Below are 26,409 nucleotides of genomic sequence, written 5' to 3'. Positions count from 1 at the left end.
AGACTCGTGGGTACCCATAGAACCCATTTACATTCACATATATTGAGGTCAGAGGTCAACGGACCCCTTTGAGAATGGCCATGACAGTTTTTCTTCGCCAAAATGTAGCGTAAGTTTGGAGCGTTATTTAACGACAAGCTAGTATGTCATGGTTGGTATCAATGGATTCATTAGGTGTTGTAGTTTCATACGATACCAGTATCTTCTAGCTTTAAAACTGAACTCAAGCCACTGAGCTACAGCCGCCTCACAATTACTCACCGGGTGTCCCTTAGTCATTTCAGAAACACTTTTGCACTTAGAGGCCAGAATGAATCCTCTCCTGTCACAGTTCTTCAGGTATTTTGGTATTTACCTAAACTATGAGATGCATTATTTAAGTATTACGTGTCAGTACTACTCAGAATAGGTTATACAGTAGAACTTAAAGTGGCAATCTGGAAGTTTGATTTAAATAAATGTCCGTTAAGTCCCTATCTGTAGCCGAAGGAGGTAACACAATGGTGATTGAGCCTATGGCCCACTGATGAAAGTATTGCAGTATCTATTTCCAGTATTGTGAAATGGTTGTCTGTGGTCATATTCCTGAGGGGAAAAAAATGCTGTATTAGAATTTTTCTCCATTATACACAACATTTTTTATTTTTGTCTTCTATTTCTATGCTCATTCATCAACAAAAAAGTCTCCAGACTTCTAAATCCTAAGCACAATACCGTTGTTTTCACTCAAATAGAAATTCTAAATCAACCAGGACTGAAATCATAAAGGTCCCATATTGTAAAAAGTTAAATTTTCTCGTCTTTTATATTATAAAGCAGCTTTAAGTGATATAAAAATATACTGTGAAAGTATCAAAACACTCAATCTATGGAGAAATACACACAGCCCGTATTCAGAAACTGTGCGTTTGAAACAAGCCGTCAGGATTTCTGTCCATTTGTGATGTCACAAATCTACAATATTTAGACCATTTCACAGTTTTAAACGTAAACATACTAAATGTGTCCCATTTTTTTTCTTGTTGCAGTGTATGTAAATGACAGCTGATATGATGTAAACATGGACCCAAGCTGTTTCCTAGCAACGCAATTCCGTTGAAATGCGCTAAAACGGAGCGTTTCAGACAGACCATGGATACAGGTATATTCAGACAGACAGTATGAGAACAATAATGTGTTTTTTTAATATTAAAGCATGTAAACATGTTCTAGTAGAAACCTAAAATACAAGCATGAACCTGAAAATGAGCCTAATATGTCCCCTTTAAGGACTAAACCAATTCAAAACCAAATTTGACCTGCTTTAAAATGCTTTGTAAATTACCTTAAAGTGCCTTTTTGCTTTACAAATCAACAACAGTTTGAAAGCTCAGCAGGCTCACCATAATTATTTTTAATCTCTACTGTTGTTTCAACATGCAGAATATTTCTTGACAGTGGTTGTTTATGAAAAATAACTTGTATACGTCACAAATGTGCTCACAGTTTATTCACGATTCAAGGGTTTTATTTGTCACGTACTCATACAGGATGTGGCAGTGCTCACAAGATTGTGCAAAACAACATTAACTATATGAATATTTCTAAAATGTAATAATAATATTGGTTGTTTTTGAAGACAACATGTCACTATAATGTAGTTTTGAATCAGTGATAGTGGTGGTGCAGGGTACATGTGTCAGTTGTTTACATGCTTGTGACTCATGTTATGAGTCAGTCAGCTCTCTATACTTACAAAAAAACGCAAGTGTCCCCTCCTTCACTTGTGATAATGCCTCTTGAAACTATATTGATGGCAGCCATGTTGCTTTTCAAGGAGAAGAGATGGGCCCTACAGCCCATTGATTGGAGGAGAAGTCGAGTGGCACCTCTATTATGGAGATGCAAAATACACAATGGTGCAGCGGCACAATGTGGGGGCACTTCATTCACTCTTTCCCTCCGTCACCCCCTTTCAGGGAGTTGGGGGGAGCAGGAGGAGACAGCTATCCCAGAGGAGGACAGAGGAGTTATGTGAGAAAGTTCAGCTTTATTGCTCCGTCTAACTCCTGCTGATACATTCATTCATACGAACAGTTTAGATGTCGTTTTATCAAACTTTTCTCTGAAGCTATAAAGATAACTTTATCATATGGGACTCTTTATAATACAATATGTCTTTACTCAGAAAAAAACATTAGGCTTTAAACAGTCTTCGACCCAAATAATAAATCCTACAATGGCAGCGATTGTTAAAAAATACCAACAGTGATGTGGTGAAGGCATTTCAGAGCCTTTGTTATGAGAAGCAAAAGCCTGCCGCTGTCACTTTAAGAGAGAAGGCCTCTGCTCCAACCATTAATAATTGTAATGCCTTCTTTATCATTGTTGAGGATAATGAAGGGATGAGAATCATACGGGGGCCCCGGACCGTACTTTGCCCTGAAATGTTTTCAATTAACTTTTGGCACCAGAGGAAAATAGGAATGTTGTGTTTTTTTCCCATGCCGAAACAGAAAAGAGTCAAGCGGGGCTTTTGGTGCAGGGAGCAGAACATCATTAAAATTGCCTCATCATAACTCAAACTGTTGCTTGGCCAACCTCCCCTCTGCCCCGCCCTGAATCCTTCCTCCTCTAGCTTACACTAAGGAAACGCTAGATGTTGTAGATAATATATTGTCTTTATTGGCCACTGGCGTAATGTGTGTATTACTCATTATTCCCCCCCATATACGTCACTGAATGAACATCTAAATTACAACAAATGTTCTCAGAAGGAGAAATTATTTTGGCCTATTTTACAAATCATGTTGATGTCAGTGGCAATGCATTAACTCCCTTCCTCTTAAAGTCTCAGTGGAACTTTAGCAAAATGTTTTTAAAACTGCTCAGCCTCACAGACTGACCTTTTCCTTTTGAGCTTATTTTGAAACTGCCATTCATGGCATAAAGAGAGCTGCCGCTAATTCAGTTGTACTCACGTCTGAGTCATGTGAAGTGAGATGGAGTAAAAGCAGAGAAAGAGGGTAAGACTTAAAGGAACAGTGTATAACAATTCGAAGGATCTACTGGCAGAAAAGGAATAAAATAGTAATAACTATGTTTTTATTAGTGTACAATCACCTGAAACTGAGAATCGTTGTATTTTCGTTAGCTTAGAATGAGTTGTTTATATATGCACCGCCATGTTTCTACAGTAGCCCAGAACGGACAAACCAAACTCTGTTAACTTTTACTGCTTGGGCCGTAGTCGATAACGTTACTCGCTCTGGTTGCCGCCGCTCTCTCTCTCTTGCTTCACCACTCACTTCCTACGTACACACACACACCCTACGCACTGGCTCTGCTCCAGATGGGTCGCGACGGCCACCGTAGCTCTACAAAACGCTTGGTACGCGGGAAAGGCTTCAGTTGGTTGTAATCTCCTCACCTCACCACTAGATACCAGCAGATTCTACACACTGGACCTTTTAAAGAACGTTTAAAGGTCCAGTGTGTATAGCGTTTCAGGGGATATAATGGATGGAATATAATATTCAGAACTTTGTTTTCATCAGTGTATAATCACCTGAAACTAAGACTCAGACAGCTAAGAAGTTGTGTTTTCGTTAGTTTAGAATGAGTCCTTCATATCTACATAGAGAGCGGGTCCTCTTCACGGAGTCCACCATGTTGCTCCGCCATGTTTCTACAGTAGCCCAGAATGGACAAACCAAACACTGGCTCTAGAGAGAGCCTGGTTTTATGTTACCTGAAGGCCACCTTAGTTCTCCAACACGCTGGTTAAACTGCGGCAACATGTTACCGTAGTCTTGGAAAGGGAGGAGTGAGCGAAGGCGTACACAGTTGGTTGCAATCTGCAACCACACCACTAGACGCCAGTAAATCCTACACACTGTACCTTTAATATTTTAATGTGATAGTTGGTTTTCTACAAATCTAACAAGTAATCATGAATTGGAAACCTTATATGTGAGGTTCACAGTTCATTCTTGACCTTGTGGTGAGATTGTTTTCTCAACTAAAAACTGCAACTCTTCTCCCTTTTTGAACCAGTAGAAGCTGGCACACAGCTGAGTGAAGCATCTTACTTGATCAGATGCTTTGGATACAACATTTGCTTTCATGCAAATAGCAGAGTAATAATCTAATGAATGTTGCAGAAATATTGTGACATATGATGTTAAACTTTGGATTTCTTTTGCTGTGCAAAAACAAATAATTAGTCCAACAGATTTAGATAGTTAAAATTATTTATTGAGGAAAACATATCAAACATTTGCTGATCCCAGCTCTCAAATGTGTTTTATATCATTATAAATGTAATACTTTGGGGTTTCTGACTATTGGTTGGACGAAACAAACAATTTGAAGATATCCCTCTAGTCTCACCAAACTTGTCATGAGCACTTTCCTCTTTTTTTTTTTTCTTGTATTTTATAGAAATGATTAATCTACTAATTAAAAAAAATAATTATCAACTATTTGATAATGAAAACAATCCTTTGTTACAGCTCTACAAGATCTTAACTTAGAAAATACACCCAGCTGTAACAGAAAAACAAACCCATTCCCATATATCTGTCTACAGTGATACCCTTTAATACTAAATGTTTTGAAGCGAGACGTTATAACTGTTGCTGAACAGCGACCACTGTGGCCGTCATTTTCCCAAAGGAACCATTGAAATGTCTATCTGTGAGATGTGATGAACATAAAGTTAGCTAACATGAACCACCATAACCAAGTCAGGCTGTAATAGCCAAACTTGTGAGTATACTGAATTCAGCCAGGGGGAGTTTTATTGCTTGTTAATCCAACTTTTATTTTCTAAAAGGAGGATTGTGTTATTACATACTCCCATGTTAAACTTTTGCTAGATTGCAGTTCAGTTTTGACCAAAATAAACCAACTTAGCAATAGCAAAGCAAAGTGAAAAACACCCCCAGTGACCCACAATAATTGGGGGCTGGGGGGTTGGACTTGAGGAAGGCAGGACCCTGAGCTTTTAGAGAGGTGGGAAAGGTGGAGGAGGGGTTGATTTATGATTGAGGGTTAATGGGGGAAGGGAATGCTATGGGAGAGGGGCTGCGCTGGGTTGAATGTCAGGGATTTCGAGCCTCTCTGAATAATGATGCAAAGAGGGAATATTTAATCAACCAATCAGGTTTTCTCTATCTGCCATGGCTGGATAGGAATTGTCCTTTAGTAACCTCCCCGGAGTCCCTCCTGCAGCCAGAGAGCGGTGGTGCAAAGTTTTAAGGAAGAACGAGAGGAGGAGGGAGAACACAAAACATAGCTGACAAGGGGCATAACTTCATTTCCACGGTGCTGGGACAGCTGTGTGGAGTAATCTGCCGTAGCAGCCCTCTAAAACTTCAATGCCTTTAGTGACCCAGGGAAGTGGGAAGGGGGCACCTCCAACTGTGTCCAGGCGTTTAAGAGTGTGAGGGGGCTCCTTTCACACCCTTCTAAGGGCTTTTGTTAAAAAAATATCCCTTACCTCTCCTCCATTGAAAGCAAGGACTATATGTTTATGAGACGAGACAACAATGGTTGGCATTTTGAAAGCAAAACTTGAATTCATTTTCTAGCTTGTGAGAAACAACATTGCAAAGTTTTTTTATGAAGTAAAATGTTCTGTTTGCCAACATGTTTTTCTCTGAACTTGTTTAAGCTTTGAAATGTATCTAGAATATGTTTTCAATGCCGTCGAGGCTGAAATGTTTAACACAAGATGTATGTTTTGCATTTGGCTATGAAGCTGTATCTACTACGCAAAATGTATTTTTTGAGATTGCAGTTTTTCCCATTGAATATCTTAAAAAAAAAGACAGTATATTGGGAATATAACCTATTATATGCCAGTGTTCTAAGTTTCTCAAAGGTTTTGGAAGTCCTCACTTAATAAATATAAATGTTCACTTGTCCTTAGTTTTTAGCACAAGTAAATATTAGTAAAAAGAGAACTGGGCAGTCTATCGATGAAGAGGGGTTCATTATTCTGTGCTAACTGTTCTGTTGAAGGCTGAAGAAAGAACAAAACATTTTAGACTAAGATAATGGCTCGAGGCTGGCTTGCTGTCCGGAGTGAATGGGGTCTCCCTGGAGCTCAATAAGGTCCCAAAGTTTTACTCCATTATGCTGACATCCTAAAGGCCAGGGGGTACCACCCCCAGTGGTTACCTCTCAAGTATGCATTCATCACCCCCCACTACACACACACTCACTCACACACACACAATCTTTAAGACTTTAACTCCTCTCTATTTAGGCGATGACATGAGGCGATATTCACAGAAAGCTTACCGAGAGAGGGAGAAGAAGTAATATAAAATGTGCGATCAGGAGGACCAAAGCTGCTCAGGTCATTTTAAACAAATTCACATAGTCCTATAAAAGACTCTAATATTCAGAGTTATTATCTACTATGTGCTGTTTCCTTTCAGGAGTCTTTTAATAATATTTAGGGCTCAATATCAGGTATTTGCTTTGTCCACGTTTAATCAGGATCTATAAGATTGAGACCAAGTGTCCAAAATATTTAATTCAGAAAAAGTCTCCTCTAAAATACGCCAAAAATAAATATTTTCTCTTTTTACAGGTCTGTGCACATTCCTAAATCCTAAATTGCGCAAGGCTGTAGCCATACACTCACTGCTGTTTGCTGAACAAGGCCTCCTCATGGCACGAGGATCTCCAGTCATGCTTGCAGTGTTGGCGCTAAATGACTAAATCCATGAGCAAACATGGGAATCAAAGGCTGTTGAGCTAAGCAAATATGACAGTCATCCTTTCTGCCCACTGTGGAAGCAAATCCGCAAGCATGAAAGCAATAACCCAGTGGTAATGATTTTAATAGACCCTTTTCTCAGCAAATATATAGTAACAACTGTGATTTTCCTACTGTGACATCTCAAAAGGTCTATTATTTGATATTTGTCTCTCCATGTAAATCCAAAACAGTCTCACGGCAGTTGAAATAGTCACGAACGCTCAGCACGACTTTCAACAACTTATTTCTTGTGTGTTTTCCTACGTATGTCCAGTAACACGTGACGCATGTGTCAATATCCGCTCCAGTCTTTTCAAAATACAACTACTTAGGTTTAGGAAAAGATCAACTTGGTTAAGGTTAGGAAACAAACTACTTAGTTAGGTTTAGGAAAAGATCATCTTTATTAGGGTTAGGAAACAAACTACTTAGTTAGGTTTAGGAAAAGATCGACTTGATGAGGGTTAGGAAACAAACTACTTAGTTAGGTTTAGGAAAAGATCGACTTTATTAGGGTTAGGAAACAAACTACTTAGTTAGGTTTAGGAAAAGATCAAAGTTTGGGTTTTAAAAAACTGGAAGTGGTGTAACTTAAATACGGAAGTTACGTGACAAAAACTACTTAGTTTGGGTTAAAATAATTGATTTCAAAAGGGACAGGAACACCGGTCTCCTGTATTTTTTGACTTCCTGGTTCAGAATTACGTGGATTACATACTAACTGATTTCGCACTGACCATCAAAAAACAAAATGTGAAATTCTATGTCTATGTACACAAATCAATACATTAAATTGTGTGACTATTTCACAAACTGGCTGTTAAATCCAACACATGCCCCCATATAGATTGTATTTTCATCTTCATTTCAAGTTCTTGCTGTCATTGGACTTGTTTATAGTAATTTGAATGATTTGCCCCATCATATGTTAACATCACAGAAATTCAGTTCATTTAAGGCAGATATACTTAGTTTGTATTTAATGAGTCTCCCCCCCCCCATCCCCCCCTGTACAATTTGCATTGGCCTTGTGTGGAAAAAAACACTGTATAATGGTTCTGCTTTTGTTTCCACTTGAAGACTTCCAAATTCACTGAAGCGTCTCCCACAAAAAAAAAACTGGCTCCGGTTCCCAAATTACGCAAGTATGGAAAATCATCATAACATTTATGAGTTCATGTGAAAGTGGTTTCAGGAGCCGTAAATAAAAAATAAATAAAAATGCACATAATAATGTCTTCCTTTACGTCGTGTTTATGTCCAACACCTTAAACTCTAGTTGTCCTATATGTCAGTTCTCTGCTTCGACTCATCTGGTTCTCATTTGCACAGCACGGCCAGCTGGAATGTGTTCATGCTTTTAAAGATGAGTTATTAGCCCATTAATACATACTTCAGCCAGCACTATTTTAACTCAGACACTGTGTTGTTTGTAGTCAAAGCTCTTTTGGATCTAAATGTAAGACTTATTAAAGGTGCAATGTGTACGATATGGCCAGAAGTTTATTTTCAAACATTCAACAAATGAACTAACATTATTTATCTACATAAAAATGTTATCAATATAACCTTTTAAGTTGCGGCAAATGAAAAGAACTTACAGGGTTCAGGCACTTAAATGATGGTGTTGATTTACTTCAAACATCAAAGTGTACAGTTTACAGAGGAGGACTGTGGCACCTTCATCTATATTAAAATGATACACGTTATACTTTATTCATCTTTTGTAGCTTTTAATGTTCATTAAAGTTGTTCCATTTGTACTAAAACCCAGAAGACTTGTGTGCTGATGGATCCTTTATGTTTCACAGAGCTTATTTTCTACTAAATCTATTTACATTTACAGTTGATTTCAAACTACATACATTTAAATGACAACAAACATCAAAAAAACTAAACAAAGTGTAATTTTATGACCTGCATTATCTATTACCAACCTGAAGATGGCTCTGTTCTCCTGACTAAGCATGTAAAGACAGAAACATCTTTAGATTTCTATCTTTTAGACATGTCAGAGAGAGGGGGGGATTGATAAATGGTCATGCATCTGCTTAGCAGTGTTCTTCACTGCTGGTGTCTCCTCTGCACACAGCTCCAAGGAGCCCAGCTGTGTTACAGCCGCGTGTCCTGGTGTGTTTCCCTCCGCTACAGCTGGACCAGCTAGACCAGCACGACCAGTTACCTTCCTGATTGACAGTAGGTCTGGTACCTGCAAAACATTGTCAAAATTAACACCAATAAAAATGACCTAAAGTGATATGAATGGCCTTGTTAGTATGTTGGGATGCTGTATGTACTCTTACCTGGGTGTTTAGCGTTATCACCCTTGTAATTCTGGCAGGCCATGCCTTCATACAGGTGAGGGCACAGGCACATACAGTTCCCATCCATCAGAGCTAGAGTGCCTCCGTTTTGACAAGGATTACACTTGCACCCGTTGTACTCTGCCACGTAGTCCGCGGTGGCCTGCCTCAGGTTGGCTATCCTGGCGTTAGCGTCTGGCATAGCTAATGGAACTAAGTTATAGATGGGCTCAGGCTGCCAGAAAAAAACAGAATATGAGGACCATTTCACTTGCTGGAATATGATATTATATATATATGAAATGATATTACATCTTTTATTTGCCGTGTGTCTTATAACAAGAGTCTACAGCTATGCTAGCAGCTCTGTGAGGATGTACTTATGGGCACATGCCAATATGTTGATGTTTAGCAGGTATCATTTTTACCACGTTCACCATCTTTAGTTTGTTAACACCATAGATAATATATATCAGAAGTGGACGTAGACCTAGGGACGTCACCCATTTGTTTGTGGACTGCCGTTTTGAAGCCTTGAGTTCGGCATTTTGGCCGTCGCCATGTTGGTTTTTGCAACCAGAAGTAACACGAGAGGATGGAGCTAAATGCAACTCAATGCTGAATAAGATATTTTGGCTATTATACACATTGTCAGACTGATGGATATATGTACAACCTTCGTCAGCTTGTGTTTTTAAATAAAGCGATGTGGATAGATTTCTAGGTGTGTCAAAAAGTTGTTTAAATACGTGTTTTGTAAAATGACACACTTAAGACTACTTGTTATCGTGGTTATGACTCACGTACGATCATTTTAAGTCTCTGGTACGGTAGTTTAACATTTCCTATGTGACAATCTGGTGGTAGACTGACATTGCCACGCTGCTAGCATTGCTAAAAACATTGTCATCATAGCATGACACCTATCAAGATGTGGTTCACCAATCTGCCATAGCTACCTCACTGCTGAGCAGCGCAGGGACATCAGCGATGCTCCGGGCCCAGTTCTGATAGGTAGCGATGTCCATCACTCCATCCTTATTCAGTTTAGCCCGCATTGTAACGGCACTTTCTACAGTGCCTCCTTTGACTGATGTCATCACCTTGTCCACCGCTGCTTTTCCGTGAATATCAACTGTGTAGCAACAGAGGGAAACATTTAGTGGCTTTCCACAGTTACTGTAAACCCTTACTCATACACATCACAGTATCTGCGCATAATGTACTCATAAGAAAGGAGAAGTTATGTTTGGATTTTTGCAAATCTGTCTTAATACAGTCTCTCAAAGTTACAATCTTTTTCATTCAAAATTCTTTTCCATGCTGAGCTGCGGCGGAGGGATACGTCTCGGTAGTTGCATTGCCAGGAGAAACAACGGGACTAAACCTACATGTGACAACCCAACACGTTCTCATCCCAACTCGTCACATACCGACGATGTGTCAGACCCCTCGGCATCACTTTTTCCGTCGCAGTAAACGCCTGCTTAATGTTGGGAATTAAACAAAAACACTTGCTTAGGTTTAGGCAACAAAACCACTTAGTTAGGTTTATGAAAAAACAACATGGTTTTGCTTAAAACTACTACGTTTTTACAGTGCAAATGTGACTTGACGTTCTGAACACGGGACACAAACTTAACAGCTGATTGTAACGTAAAAGTGAAACGTAAGACACGGGACACGAACAGCGGTCTCCTGGATGAAAGCCCTGTGTTTGTTGTACCCATCCACCTCCGCTGGACAAAGATACCCACTCAATTTGGCAAACTCAGATTGCTGAGGCCTCATATTAGCTTTATTTGAACTATAGAATGAAATGTTGCATGAAAAAAGGGCCGAGGATTTTGTCCCCAATGTCTTACATTGTAGTCGTGCTACGAAGGAATCGGTTCATGGCCAGTATGGGCAAGAGGAATGATTCGGGCAACGAATAACCCTTTCAACGTATGTGAGTATTGTATTGTATTAAGATAGACTTGAAAAATCTGCACCAATATTGACTTATAAGCTTTCCTCAGTCTCAGTGTGATCAGGTAAAATTGGGAGAGCCCACCTTGGTTTTTGTTTGTTACATTATCACAGCCGGTATGGTTCACGTGTCCCTTGTCCAAACTCTTGCCAAAGTCTGCCGTGATGCCTAATGTGATGCATTCTTGAATCTTTCTCTCTGTGAGATCTGCAAGAATCAGGAAGTGTAGAGGATGAGCACTTTTCACTTTTCAATTTAGTCTACATTGTGTCTTGAGAACATCAACTTCAGAGCAAGTAGTTTGAAAAGACAGGCTTGCTGGGGTACACATACTTCTTGCCTTGATGGTGTCCTGGTTGAGAACATAGATCAACTCATATTCGCCGCCAGTCTTCCCATTTTTGGTGTAGTGAGTTCCGTAGTCCTCCAGGAAGGCGAAATAAATCCCCTTCTCATACTGCACAGGCAAAGATTTCACATGCTCCAAGAATTCATCAGCCATTTGGAGATCACGGGAGCGCATCTTGTAGGTGCTCAGCTGCACTCGGCCCTTCACCCGCATAAAGCTCTTGTTCTGTTAGTGCAGGCGAGAAGTATTAGTAAGTACAGATGGATGTTGTCTTAGCTTATGAAGTACTTCTAAATTGTAATGTGATTACTTGTCCCTGGCTGACATTTACCTTAATGGTGGAGTACTCTGAGATATTCTTGATCATTGTTTTCTTCTCTAATTGGTAATCTAAATCCACCATTGAAGACTTGTTGGACATGGACTCCTCACTTGGTTTGAATTTGAAGGAAAGTCCAACATCAACTTTAACACTCATCTCTCTCAGCATCTCCCTCAGGAGGCTGTGTGTGTCTTCATAGATTTCTTTGGAGTTGGTTTCTTCCGCTAAAGTCTGGAAAGACGGGGAGCGTTAAGGGAAGACAGAATCCTCACTGACATACTGTGTATTCATCATCAAATGCACATACACGTAGTGAATGCTTCTACAGGATAAAATAGGAGAAATGATTTTGGCTAACCTCATATCTGAAACTACCAACGTTCCAGGGAAGCCTGTCGTGCTTCCCGGAGTTTGGATTCATCACTCGATCACACCTCCCATTGAAGTAATCATTGTTGAAGGGGTTCATCCGAGGCTCTGCACCCAAGATGTTGATTCTGGTGCAGGGACACAGTTAAGACTGTTATGCTTAATTATAGCTGAAATTCTAACGTTAGACAAGTACTCGATTATAATACTAATGTACAGGTTCTATTAATTGTACTTAAAGGTATAGTTCGACATTTTGGGAAACATTCTTTACCTTTGGACAGAGTCAGGCTGTAGCTGTTTCTCCCTGCTTCCAGTCTTTAGAACAATGTGGGTATCAAAGTTCTTGAATTTCAGAGCAACTTTGTTCCAAATAAGGCCTCCCACGCATTAGGGGGTGCTATGGAGCTCGCTAAACACACATGAACCAATCACTGTACAACTACACAATTTTCATCAGTTCTGAAGCGTGTGCCAATTTTTGGGATTTTCGTGCATCCCAAGCCCCTCAAAAATGCAATTCTGCAGCAGGAAAATAATAATAATAGTAATAATCTTTACAAAAACAATAGGTTTCCTTGCACTTAGTGCCTAGGACACTGTAAGGACCCAGCAAAATGGCTGGTGACAAGTGACCACATGAACTCAGTAACATGATCCTTGACCCTGGACTCAGCTCAGCTGCCATTGGCTACTGTAGCATTTCACACAGAGGTGTGAAAATCACCCAGAACAAAACCAGAGGAATCTCTTTGTTCCTCCTTTTTCTGCTCTTCATCTCCTCACCTCCTGACCTGCTTGAGGTGAGCTGCTACTCTCCAGAAGCTGCTACTCTCCAGAACCTGCAAAGCAGTTCTGCTTCTGATCTATGGCCCGTTAGGAAACAGCCTAAGAACACAAGGAACCAAAAAGGCAGACGACGCGAAAGCCTGCCTTTGACCAACTAACTTCAAGCAACAACTTGATTGGAGCATAGCAAAGACGACATCTTTGACTTGGAACCACAACTTCAACCCATGGAATTACAAACCCTTCTCTTCCATGGATTGGTAATGTACTGGGCTTACCTTAGCATTAGCAATCGCACATGGCTGAGCAAGACTGTTCAACTTTGATTTCTAGAATGTACTTGTATTGATTTGGTTTAATGTTATTCATTGAGTTTGACTGTGGTGATTTATCTATATTTGATATTTGGGTAGGTGGCTTCGCCACATCTGATGTGTTTAGTTTATGCTTCACATAGACAAGGTCTTGCATGCAAACTAACCATCTTTTCTAACCCACTGCATATCTAACACACATTAAGATCACATACATAAACTGTGAATTATTTAAACATAAACATACAGCTTCAGATAATCTTAACCCCCACATCACCCCCCCCCCCCACCCCCTCCTCCCCCTCTCTGTCCTTCATGAGCACATGTGCTCCGAAGAACAAAGAGGTCATGTGGTGACATGCTGGCAGCCATCTTTGATCCCGCCATCTTTGTAGTATTACAGTGCTCGCTATTTGTCTGTAGGCAGACATCTTGAGACAAGAAGCCATCTTCTCTCTCTCTCTCTCTCTCTCTCTCTCTCTCTCTCTCTCTCTCTCTCTCTCTCTCTCTCTCTCTCTCTCTCTCTCTCTCTCTCTCTCTCACACACACACACACTTTGTTTGGTTTGTTTAGTTTAGTTATTTAGTTAGATTAATATTGTGTTTAAAACCTTTATTATCTTGTAAATAAATGTTTGTGGAATATACATGCTTGTCTCTTTAATGTTGTACAAGAGTGAATAATGCCAACCTCTGCTATGTCAAGAACTCCGATATCCTTCAACCTTTACTATCTATTTTGGTTATAGTTATTAATTTAATTATTAATCAACGTTCCAAATTGATAGTTTAGCATATATAATGAGACTATATTAACGTTTTGGTTATTGGTCCCTGATTCTAGGGTGGTGCCCCGTTTATTATTGTTTATTGATAATCTTTATTAATATTAATAATTCTATTATTATTTATTAATTAATTTGCTAATAACCAAAACCAGTTACAGCCAAATCCCTACATAATGGTGCCCCGTGTGAGGCATAATATTATTGTTGGCATATTGTTCATAATTGTACAATATTAATTTTCAGCATAATTTTTGGTAAAAAATGTCATATTCCACTTCTAAACAAACCAAAATTGTTAACATTCTACACCACTAGTCTTCCACAGGAGTAGAAGTCCAGCTGTACTTTTAAACAAGTAAATTGTGGTTAGAATTGTTTATTTGAGAGATTTTGATGATTAACACTTTAAGCCTTCATAGTGTTAATTTTAAGAGATTGCTTTTGCTGCTAATTCAAGTTGACCTACGCTGTAGAACTTGAAATAATTTTGGTTCAGCATTTGAATACCAAGTATTCAATGCAATCTGGTCTAGTTGTCATATTTTGCTGTTAATCTAAGCGTTCCTTTAATGACACAGCGTGCCACCGGCCCTGTGTAACAGAGAGAGCTTGTACCTGGCTGTACTCTCCAGAAGCTGCTACTCTCCAGAAGCTGCAAAGCAGTTCTGCTTCTGATTTATGGCCCGTTAGGAAACAGCCTAAGAACACAAGGAACCAAAAAGGCAGACGACGCGAGAGCCTGCCTTTGACCAACTAACTTCAAGCAGCAACTTGATTGGAGCATAGCAAAGACGACATCTTTGACTTGGAACCACAACTTCAACCCATGGAATTACAAACCCTTCTCTTCCATGGATTGGTAATGTACTGGGCTTACTTTAGCATTAGCAATCGCACATGGCTGAGCAAGACTGTTCAACTTTGATTTCTAGAATGTACTTGTATTGATTTGGTTTAATGTTATTCATTGAGTTTGACTGTGGTGATTTATCTGTATTTGATATTTGGGTAGGTGGCTCCGCCACATCTGATGTGTTTAGTTTATGCTTCACATAGACAAGGTCTTGCATGCAAACTAACCATCTTTTCTAACCCACTGCATATCTAACACACATTAAGATCACATACATAAACTGTGAATTAGTTAAACATAAACATACAGCTTCAGATAATCTTAAGAAGCCATCTTGTCTCTCTCTCTCTCTCTCTCTCTCTCTCTCTTTCTCTCTCTCTCTCTCTCTCTCTCTCTCTCTCTCTCTCTCTCTCTCTCTCACACACACACTTTGTTTGGTTTGTTTAGTTTAGTTATTTAGTTAGATTAATATTGTGTTTAAAACCTTTATTATCTTGAAAATAAATGTTTGTGGAATATACATGCTTGTCTCTTTAATGTTGTACAAGAGTGAATAATGCCAACCTCTGCTATGTCAAGAACTCCGATATCCTTCAACCTTTACTATTTATTTTGGTTATAGTTATTAATTAATTTATTAATCAACGTTCCAAATTGATATTTTAGCATATATAATGAGACTATATTAACGTTTTGGTTATTGGTCCCTGATTCCAGGGTGGTGCCCCGTTTATTATTAATGTTTATTGATAATCTTTATTAATATTAATAATTCTATTATTATTTATTAATTAATTTGCTAATAACCAAAACCAGTTACAGCCAAATCCCTACAACACCATTGGGCCCTTGGCACTTTCGTGCTTGGGCACTAATAATTAAAGCTGCGACTAGCTAAGCTAATTGTCTCCTGGCTCTAGCTTCATATTTCAGCTTCAGACATGACGTCAGTGCTCTCCACTGTGACAATATTTTGATTTTACTTTCATATATTGACTCTCAACTGATCTGGATCTTTAATAACTCCGTCTTACCCGTATCCTGCTGTCCTGCCTTGTTCATTGCTATCCTGGACTTGCGAAGTACAGGGTTTACGCAGAGGCTCACAGTCCTCATCTGATCCGTCCTCGCAGTCATAGTCCCCGTTGCACTCTAATCTCTTCTTGATGCAAGAACCTGTGTAGAGATGTGAGTTTGGCTGATGAGGCTCTAATAAAGAGAAAGGCACTGTAGGTGACTTTAAAGAAGCTGAAGTACCTGACTCGCACTGGAACTCTGAGGCGGAGCATTCAGGTGGAGGCGGTAGCTCGCATGGAGCATCCGTCATACAGGCCTGCCTGTCCCCCACTGAATCATGGCACGACTCGCCATTAAACTGGCCAAACACTTCTACACTCCGAGAACGCGCCTGAGGATCACAAATGATATCAGACTTTGTTGAGCATTTTTTTTTTTTTTTACAAAGGCAGAGAGCAGAGAAACAAGTTGAGAAAAAAAGGGTTTGAAGTTTAAGGCTCTTTTGCCAAACTGTGTAACATATATATATTACCTTTATTTTGTGCCTTTTAAGGCTGATTTTCACAGACCTTACATAAAACCTTAAAAGAACATTTAAATGCCACACTTTATGTATGGACAATCTGAAGGGCACAGGGAAAATGCAGTATCAACAATGTTTTCTTCAGCTTTCCAGTCCATTTAAACTAATGAACTAGTTTAATATATTAATCTTTAATTAAATACCTTTAAATATGGGATTTAAAGGTAGCACAGTTTGTCACAAGCTCCCTAGTACTGTATTGTGATTAGCCTAAGTTGAAAATTGAGTTTTGTAGTCACTGACTACAGTTTTAATGGACTCACTCTGATTTTCGTGCAAGGATCACATGAACTCCACTCTGACCAGAGGCTATAACGACAGTCAACTGCTGGTGGATCAGGAAGATCCACTCCCCTGAAATACACATATTAAATGATGCAACTTTTTTTTCTAGCACCAAATCCTTAATTAAAACAAGATCCTTGCTGTTGTGTAAATGAAATAGTAACGATACGTACATTCCTCCTCCAAGAAGTGTCAGGGTTAGACACAGGCTACAGAAGCCCAGCTGGAGAGCAACCTCAATCCTCATGATGAACCTTTGAAGAGACAAATTGTGTTGTGCGTCTGTCCCCTGTTATGTCTTTTAAGCTGCGTCTCTGTCAATGATTATTCAGCTGCAAAAAAAAACAGCGCTGCTGTCCTCAAAGTCCATAGTTTGGATTTCAGGAGCAGCGATATTGATTCAGTGCTTGGAAACTCCAAATACCAGAGTTTAAAGTGTTTGTTTGAATTGAAACATTTTTATCATCCAGTCAGTATATCGTGTTCTTCACAGTGTGAGCAAAGCCTCTCCAAAAACATAATAATCAGTGAAAGTGATGATTCATTTCTTCTCTCCATCTCTGCAAAACTCTTATATAACTGTGAACTGTTCTTTTATGTGCTTATCCATCGATTGAAACTACACCAATAAATCACATAAACTCACACTGATAGATGTGCACATAATTCTCTAACAGATATGTATGGCCAAAATATATTTTAATGCTTATATTTTTATTTGGCTGCAATTATTATTATTTATATTGTACTTCCAAATTCCCAGCACTTACTGCAAAAAATATGACAGGAAACTCATCAAATAACTCAAAAACTAATTAATTGACACCAAGAAAGTGTCAAATTTGAAACCATATTGAAGTTGTGGAACAACATGAATATAAATGACTGCAACCTGTGGATCTTTAGTTTTGTTATTTAGCATTACATCTAGTTTGATTTATTAATTACATATTTCAGAAGCTAAAAAATGAATAAAATGTGCGGTTTAAATTATGTGAATTAGTGATTCAGGGTCCAAGAACGACCACATTATATACAAATAATTGTAAATAAATATAAATATAAATAATTATAAATAAATAATCATAAATATATATATAAATACATATATATAAATAATTATAAATAAATAATTATGTATATATACAATTGGCACACAATCAACAGACAGTACCAGACAAACTATATCAAGAGTAATATAAAACTTTAACACGCAATACAAATAATGGAGCTGGTCATTACAATACTTGGCAGCACATATTATAATACAAATGTGTTTGTTTAAATTATATTTTTGGTTATTTGTTCATTTTCTGTACCCATTCAGTCCTCAGAGGCACAGGAAGCTGGAATGTGTTCATGCTTTTAAAGATGAGTTATTAGCCCATTAATACATACTTCAGCCAGCACTATTTTAACTCAGACACTGTGTTGGTTGTAGTCAAAGCTCTTTTGGATCTAAATGTAAGACTTATTAAAGGTGCAATGTGTACGATATGGCCAGAAGTTTATTTTCAAACATTCAACAAATGAACTAACATTATTTATCTAGATAAAAATGTTATCAATATAACCTTTTAAGTTGCGACAAATGAAAAGAACTTACAGGGTTCAGGCACTTAAATGATGGTGTTGATTTACTTCAAACATCAAAGTGTACAGTATACAGAGGAGGACTGTGGCACCTTCATCTATATTAAAATGATACACGTTACACTTTATTCTTCTTTTGTAGCTTTTAATGTTCATTAAAGTTGTTCCATTTGTACTAAAACCCAGAAGACTTGTGTGCTGATGGATCCTTTATGTTTCACAGAGCTTATTTTCTACTAAATCTATTTACATTTACAGTTGATCTCAAACTACATACATTTAAATGACAACAAACATCAAAAAAACAAAACAAAGTGTAATTTTATGACCTGCATTATCTATTACCAACCTGAAGATGGCTCTGTTCTCCTGACTAAGCATGTAAAGACAGACATTTTTGTAGATTTCTTTTTTTAGACATGTCAGAGAGAGGGGGGGATTGATCAATGGTCATGCATCTGCTTAGCAGTGTTCTTCACTGCTGGTGTCTCCTCTGCACACAGCTCCAAGGAGCCCAGCTGTGTTACAGCCGCGTGTCCTGGTGTGTTTCCCTCCGCTACAGCTGGACCAGCTAGACCAGCACGACCAGTTACCTTCCTGATTGACAGTAGGTCTGGTACCTGCAAAACATTGTCAAAATGAACACCAATAAAAATGACCTAAAGTGATATGAATGGCCTTGTTAGTATGTTGGGATGCTGTATGTACTCTTACCTGGGTGTTTAGCTTTATCACTCATGTAATTCTGGCAGGCCATGCCTTCATACAGGTGAGGGCACAGGCACATACAGTTCCCATCCATCAGAGCTAGAGTGCCTCCGTTTTGACAAGGATTACACTTGCACCCGTTGTACTCTGCCACGTAGTCCGCGGTGGCCTGCCTCAGGTTGGCTATCCTGGCGTTAGCGTCTGGCATAGCTAATGGAACTAAGTTATAGATGGGCTCAGGCTGCCAGAAAAAAACAGAATATGAGGACAATTTCACTTGCTGGAATATGATATTATATATATATGAAATGATATTGCATCATTTATTTGCCTTGTGTCTTATAACAAGAGTCTACAGCTATGCTAGCAGCTCTGTGAGGATGTACTTATGGGCACATGCCAATATGTTGATGTTTAGCAGGTATCATTTTTACCACGTTCACCATCTTTAGTTTGTTAGCACCATAGATAATATATATCAGAAGTGGACGTAGACCCAGGGACGTCACCCATTTGTTTGTGGACTGCCGTTTTGAAGCCTTGAGCTCGGCATTTTGGCCGTCGCCATGTTGGTTTTTGCAACCAGAAGTAACAGGATGGAGGATGGAGGATGGAGCTAAATGCAACTCAATGCTGAATAAGATATTTTGGCTATTATACACATTGTCAGACTGATGGACTTATGTACACCCTTCGTCAGCTTGTTTTTTTTAAATAAAGCGATGTGGTTAGATTTCTAGGTGTGTCAAAAAGTTGTTTAAATACGTGTTTTGTAAAATGACACTACTTGTTATCGTGGTTATGACTCACGTACGATAATTAATTTTAAGTCTCTGGTACAGTAGTTTAACATTTCCTATGTGACAATCTGGTGGTAGACTGACATTGCCACGCTGCTAGCATTGCTGAAAACATTGTCATCATAGCGTGACACCTATCAAGATGTGGTTCACCAATCTGCCATAGCTACCTCACTGCTGAGCAGCGCAGGGACGTCAGCGATGCTCCGGGCCCAGTTCTGATACGTAGCGAGGTCCATCACTCCATCCTTATTCAGTTTAGCCCGCATTGTAACGGCACTTTCTACAGTGCCTCCTTTGACTGATGTAATCACCTTGTCCACCGCTGCTTTTCCGTGACTATCAACTGTGTAGCAACAGAGGGAAACATTTAGTGGCTTTCCACAGTTACTGTAAACCCTTACTCATACACATCACAGTATCTGCGCATAATGTACTCATAAGAAAGGAGAGGTTATGTTTGGATTTTTGCAAGTCTGTCTTAATACAGTCTCTCAAAGTTACAATACTTTTCATTCAAAATTCTTTTCCATGCTGAGCTGCGGCGGAGGGATACGTCTCGGTAGTTGCATTGCCAGGAGAAACAACGGGACTAAACCTACATGTGACAACCCAACACGTTCTCATCCCAACTCGTCACATACCGACGATGTGTCAGACCCCTCGGCATCACTTTTTCCGTCGCAGTAAACGCCTGCTTAAAGGGACTGTTTGTAACTTTTTAAGCGTATAAATGTACCTGGTCGGGACACATCCGCGCTCGCATATGCGCGGTCGCGTGTGGCCGGAGCCTCGTCTCCTCTGCCTGCTTGCCTTAACTCAGACAGAGCACGTGTTCTCGCTCAGCTCGCTCCACCTCTAGACGTGAACGCGCGCTCACTACACACTGCAGAAGAGTTAGTTTAGCTCTGAGAATATCTAGTGAATGTACAGTGGACGTTTGTGCAGAAATAACTGCTAGAGCTCCTCCAGACCAACAGAGGTTTTCCGTGTCTTGTGAAGTGACGGAGCTCTGCAGCAAGAAAGCCCCGTCACTTCACAAGACACGGAAAACCTCTGTTGGTGCGCGCTGTGTCAGTGAAGGAAAGCAGGCAGCGGAGGAGAGGCTCCGGTTGCCGGTGTCTCCCTGCGGGCGGGTGAGGCAGGAAAAGCCAACACTAGGATCAGATCTAAATCATGTTCATGGAGAGATCTTCGTCTGGTCAGCTAACATTACTGCCAAGCAGGTGAAATATAGAGTGATATTGTGGTTTTAGCTGACGTGTGTCGCCTCACTGTTTTGAGCGATGCTTGTTCATGTCTCTGTAGAGCGAGCAAGCACGAGCTGACTTTCGTTGACTTAACGGCCACAGGTGTCGCTGTTAACAAGCATTTCTGAAAGTTACAAATAGTCCCTTTAATGTTGGGAATTAAACAAAAACACTTGCTTAGGTTTAGGCAACAAAACCACTTAGTTAGGTTTATGAAAAAACAACATGGTTTTGCTTAAAACTACTAAGTTTTTAGAGTGCAAATGTGACTTGACGTTCTGAACACGAGACACAAACTTAACAGCTGATTGTAACGTAAAAGTGAAATGTAAGACACGGGACACGAACAGTGGTGCCCTGTGTTTGTTGGACCCATCCACCTCCGCTGGACAAAGATACCCACTCAATTTGGCAAACTCAGATTGCTGAGGCCTCATATTAGCTTTATTTGAACTATAGATTGAAATGTTGCATGGAAAAAGGGCCGAGGATTTTGTCCCCAATGTCTTACATTGTAGTCGTGCTACGAAGGAATCGGTTCATGGCCAGTATGGGCAAGAGGAATGATTCGGGCAACGAATAACCCTTTCAACGTATGTGAGTATTGTATTGTATTAAGATAGACTTGAAAAATCTGCACCAATATTGACTTTATAAGCTTTCCTCAGTCTCCGTGTGATCAAGTAAAACTGGGACCCACCTTGGTTTTTGTTTGTTACAGTATCACAGTCATCATGCTTCAGGTGTCCCTTTTCCAAACCCGGGATTCCAAGGTCTGCCGTGATGCCTAATTTGATGCATTCTTGAATCTTTCTCTCTGTGAGATCTGCAAGAATCAGGAAGTGTAGAGGATGAGTACTTTTCACTTTTCAATTTAGTCTACATTGTGACTTGAGAACATCAACTTCAGAGCAAGTAGTTTGAAAAGACAGGCTTGCTGGGGTACACATACTTCTTTCCTTGATGGTGTCCTGGTTGAGAACATAGATCAACTCGTATTCGCCGCCAGTCTTCCCATTTTTGGTGTAGTGAGTTCCGTAGTCCTCCAGGAAGGCGAAATAAATCCCCTTCTCATACTGCACAGGCAAAGATTTCACATGCTCCAAGAATTCATCGGCCATTTGGAGATCACGGGAGCGCATCCTGTAGGTGCTCAGCTGCACTCGGCCCTTCACCCGCATAAAGCTCTTGTTCTGAGAGTGCAGGCGAGAAGTATTAGTAAGTACAGATGGATGTTGTCTTAGCTTATGAACTACTTCTAAATTGTAATGTGATTACTTGTCCCTGGCTGACATTTACCTTGATGGTGGAGTACTCTGAGACCTGATTGATCATTGTTGTCTTCTCGTTTTGGTAATCTAAATCCACCTTTGAAGACTTGTCGGACATGGAGTCCTCACTTGGTTTGAATTTGAAGGAAAGTCCAACATCAACTTTAACACTCATCTCTCTCAGCACCTCCCTCAGGAGGCTGTGTGTGTTTTCATAGATTTCTTGGGAGCTGGTTTCTTCCGCTAAAGTCTGGAAAGACGGGGAGTGTTAAGGGAAGAGAGAATCCTCACTGACATACTGTGTATTCATCATCAAATGCACATACAGATAGTAAATGCATCTTCGGGGATAAAATAGGAGAAATGATTTTGGCTAACCTCATATCTGAAACTACCAACGTTCCAGGGAAGCCTGTCGTGCTTCCCGGAGTTTGGATTCATCACTCGATCACACCTCCCATTGAAGTAATCATTGTTGAAGGGGTTCATCCGAGGCTCTGCACCCAAGATGTTGATTCTGGTGCAGGGACACAGTTAAGACTGTTATGCTTACTTATAGCTGAAATTCTAAAGTTAGACAAGTACTTGAGTATAATACTAATGTACAGGTTCTATTAATTGTACTTAAAGGTATAGTTCGACATTTTAGGAAACATCTTTTACCTCTGGACAGGGTCAGGCTGTAGCTGTTTCTCCCTGCTTCCAGTCTTTAGAGCAATGTCGGTATCAAAGTTCTTGAATTTCGGAGCAACTATGTTCCAAATAAGGCCTCCCACGCATTAGGGGGTGCTATGGAGCTCGCTAAACACACATGAACCAATCACTGTACAACTACACAATTTTCACCAGATCTGAAGCGTGTGCCAATTTTGGGGATTTTCGTGCATCCCAAGCCCCTCAAAAATGCAATTCTGCAGCAGGAAAATAATAATAAAAATAAGGTAATAATAGGTTTCCTTGCACTTAGTGCCAGGGACACCATTGGGCCCTTGGCACTTTCATGCTTGGGCGCTAATAATTAAAGCTGTGACTAGCTAAGCTAATTGTCTCCCTGCTCTAGCTTCATATTTCAGCTTCAGACATGACGTAAGTGCTCTCTACTGTGACAAAACTTTGATTTTACTTTTGTAATTGACTCTCAACTGATCTGGATCTTTAATAACTTCGTCTTACCCATATCCTGCTGTCCTGCCTTGTTCATTGGTATCCTGGACTTGCGAAGTACAGGGTTTACGCAGAGGCTCACAGTCCTCATCTGATCCGTCCTCGCAGTCATAGTCCCCGTTGCACTCTAATCTATTCTTGATGCAAGAACCTGTGTAGAGATGGGAGTTTGGCTGATGAGGCTCTAATAAAGAGAAAGGCACTGTAGGTGACTTTAAAGAAGCTGAAGTACCTGACTCGCACTGGAACTCTGAGGCGGAGCATTCAGGTGGAGGCGGTAGATCGCATGGAGCATCTGTCACACAGGCCTGCCTGTCCCCCACTGAATCATGGCACGACGCACCTTTAAACTGGCCAAACACTTCTACACTCCGAGAACGCGCCTGAGGATCACAAATGATATCAAACTTTGTTGAGCATTTCTTTTCTTTTTTTACAAAGACGGAGAGCAGAGAAACAAGTTGAGAAAAAAAGGGTTTGAAGTTTAAGGCTCTTTTGCCAAACTGTGCAACAGCTATATTAAGTGACACACCTTTATTTTGTGCCCTTTAAGGCTGATTTTCATAGACCTTACATAAAACGTTAAAAGAACATTTAAATGCCACACTTTATGTATGGACAATCTGAAGGGCACAGGGAAAATGCAGCATCAACAAACAATGTTTTCTTCAGCTTTCCAGTCCATTTAAACTAATGAACTAGTTTAATATATTAATCTTTAATTAAATACCATTAAATATGGGATTTAAAGGTAGCACAGTTTGTCAAAGGCTCCCTAGTACTGTATTGTGATTAGCCTAAGTTGAAAATTGAGTTTTGTAGTCACTGACTACAGTTCTAACTCACTCTGATTTTCGTGCAAGGATCACATGAACTCCACTCTGACCAGAGGCTATAACGACAGTCAACTGCTGGTGGATCAGGAAGATCCACTCCCCTGAAATACACATATTAAATGATGCAACTTTTTTTTCTAGCACCAAATCCTTAATAAAAACAAGATCCTTGCTGTTGTGTAAATGAAATAGTAACTATACGTACATTCCTCCTCCAAGAAGTGTCAGGGTTAGACACAGGCTACAGAAGCCCAGCTGGAGAGCAACCTCAATCCTCATGATGAACCTTTGAAGAGACAAATTGTGTTGTGTGTCTGTCCCCTGTTATGTCTTTTAAGCTGCGTCTCTGTCAATGATTATTCAGCTGCAAAAAGGACAGCGCTGCTGCCGTCAAATTCAATAGTTTGGATTTCAGGAGCAGCGATATTGATTCAGTGCTTGGAAACTCCAAATACCAGAGTTTAAAGTGTTTGTTTGAATTGAAACATTTTTATCATCCAGTCAGTATATCGTGTTCTTCACAGTGTGAGCAAAGCCTCTCCAAAAACATAATAATCAGTGAAAGTGATGATTCATTTCTTCTCTCCATCTCTGCAAAACTCTTATATAACTGTGAACTGTTCTTTTATGTGCTTTTCCATCGATTGAAACTACACCAATAAATCACATAAACTCACACTGATAGATGTGCACATAATTCTCTAACAGATATATATGGCCAAAATATATTTTAATGCTTATATTTTTTTTTGGCTGCAATTATTATTATTTATATTGTACTTCCAAATTCCCAGCACTTACTGCAAAAAATATGACAGGAAACTCATCAAATAACTCAAAAACTAATTAATTGACACCAAGAAAGTGTCAAATTTGAAACCATATTGAAGTTGTGCAACAAAATAAATATAAATGACTGCAACCTGTGGATCTTTAGTTTTTTCTTATTTAGCATTACATCTAGTTTGATTTATTAAATTACATATTTCAGAAGCTAGAAATGAATAAAATGTGCGGTTTAAATGATTTGAATTAGTGATTCAGTGTCCAAGAACGACCACATTATATACAAATAATTATAAATAAATAAAAATATAAATAATTATAAGTAAATAATTATGTATATATACAATTGGCACACAATCAACAGACAGTACCAGACAAACTATATCAAGAGTAATATACAACTTTAACACGCAATACAAATAATGGAGCTGGTCATTACAATACTTGGCAGTACATATTATTGTAAAAATGTGTTTGTTTAAATTATATTTTTGGTTATTTGTTCATGTTCTGTACCCATTCAGTCCTCAGAGGCACAGGAAGCTGGAAACAATCCCAGCATTCACTGGGTGAAAGGCAGGGAGACGACTTGGGACAAACATTCGTAATACTGCTGTGTCACATCTGGCCTTTCTTTTTATACACAAGGCCAAAGGTCATTTATTGTGTTTTTATTTTTAAGAATACTTCTACTAATTTGAGACAATTTGTTAATTTCTGTTTTTCCAGGATTGTGCAAACTTTCATGAAAGTTCCCAGAAAAGCACAACAAATATTTGAAGAGGTAGTTTTTGACTGACATCCACGGTGCATTAGGTCACCATGTGAGATTGAGTAACTGAATGGCGAAACTATCACACTCGCTTTAACTGCCAAAATCAAAGATGTTTGGGAAAACTGTCAAGTGCACTGATCTGATTCTTCCTGCACAGTTTCTGAAGTGCAACTATTTGTCCACAAGATGGCAACATCGAACAGATAACAGCAGTATTCAGTGTCCATGTCTTACATTCACACACTGTTTATGTATTGTATTGTGCGAAGGAACACATCAAAATAGAGCTTAAAACAATCTCTAACAACTCTGACCAGTCAAACACTTGTTTTCTTTAATATATATATTCAAAACAAGCCTTGCACAATGCACAGGAAGTTTGAAACCGTTGCACCTAATGATCTGTCATGTGATCTGAGCGGCTTCTGCTGAGTCTGCACTACTTTGTTCTTCAAATGGAGGGAGTGCAGCCAGTGTGTAGAAATGACAAACAAAAGGGGAAAACTGAACGCTTGTCAGTGTAGACAGA

General features: G+C 39.4%; 2 protein-coding genes across 2 annotated transcripts; both read right to left on the bottom strand.

The window, feature by feature from the left end:
- Positions 1-8,466: 8,466 nt before the first annotated feature.
- Positions 8,467-17,028, bottom strand: LOC141756838 (complement component C9-like). Its single transcript, XM_074616736.1, has 11 exons — positions 16,871-17,028; positions 16,676-16,766; positions 16,070-16,220; positions 15,847-15,988; positions 12,059-12,197; positions 11,710-11,931; positions 11,363-11,603; positions 11,114-11,236; positions 10,017-10,192; positions 9,058-9,292; positions 8,467-8,963 (listed from the first exon to the last, which is right to left on the bottom strand). Exons 1-11 carry the CDS (start codon positions 16,942-16,944, stop codon positions 8,806-8,808), a joined length of 1,752 nt encoding a protein of 583 aa, XP_074472837.1. The 5' UTR covers positions 16,945-17,028; the 3' UTR covers positions 8,467-8,805.
- A 1,386-nt stretch (positions 17,029-18,414) lies between these two features.
- LOC141756836 (complement component C9-like) lies at positions 18,415-24,680 on the bottom strand. The gene is made up of 11 exons (XM_074616735.1): positions 24,525-24,680; positions 24,330-24,420; positions 23,716-23,866; positions 23,493-23,634; positions 22,698-22,836; positions 22,348-22,569; positions 22,001-22,241; positions 21,749-21,874; positions 19,969-20,144; positions 19,005-19,239; positions 18,415-18,910 (listed from the first exon to the last, which is right to left on the bottom strand). Exons 1-11 carry the CDS (start codon positions 24,596-24,598, stop codon positions 18,753-18,755), a joined length of 1,755 nt encoding a protein of 584 aa, XP_074472836.1. The 5' UTR covers positions 24,599-24,680; the 3' UTR covers positions 18,415-18,752.
- Between the last annotated feature and the right edge of the window lie 1,729 nt (positions 24,681-26,409).

This window comes from Sebastes fasciatus, chromosome 19 (genome assembly GCF_043250625.1).
Source record: "Sebastes fasciatus isolate fSebFas1 chromosome 19, fSebFas1.pri, whole genome shotgun sequence".
Lineage (NCBI taxonomy): Eukaryota > Metazoa > Chordata > Actinopteri > Perciformes > Sebastidae > Sebastes > Sebastes fasciatus.
Note: the sequence above shows the minus strand (reverse complement) of the source record. Positions and strands in the feature narration are given on the sequence as shown.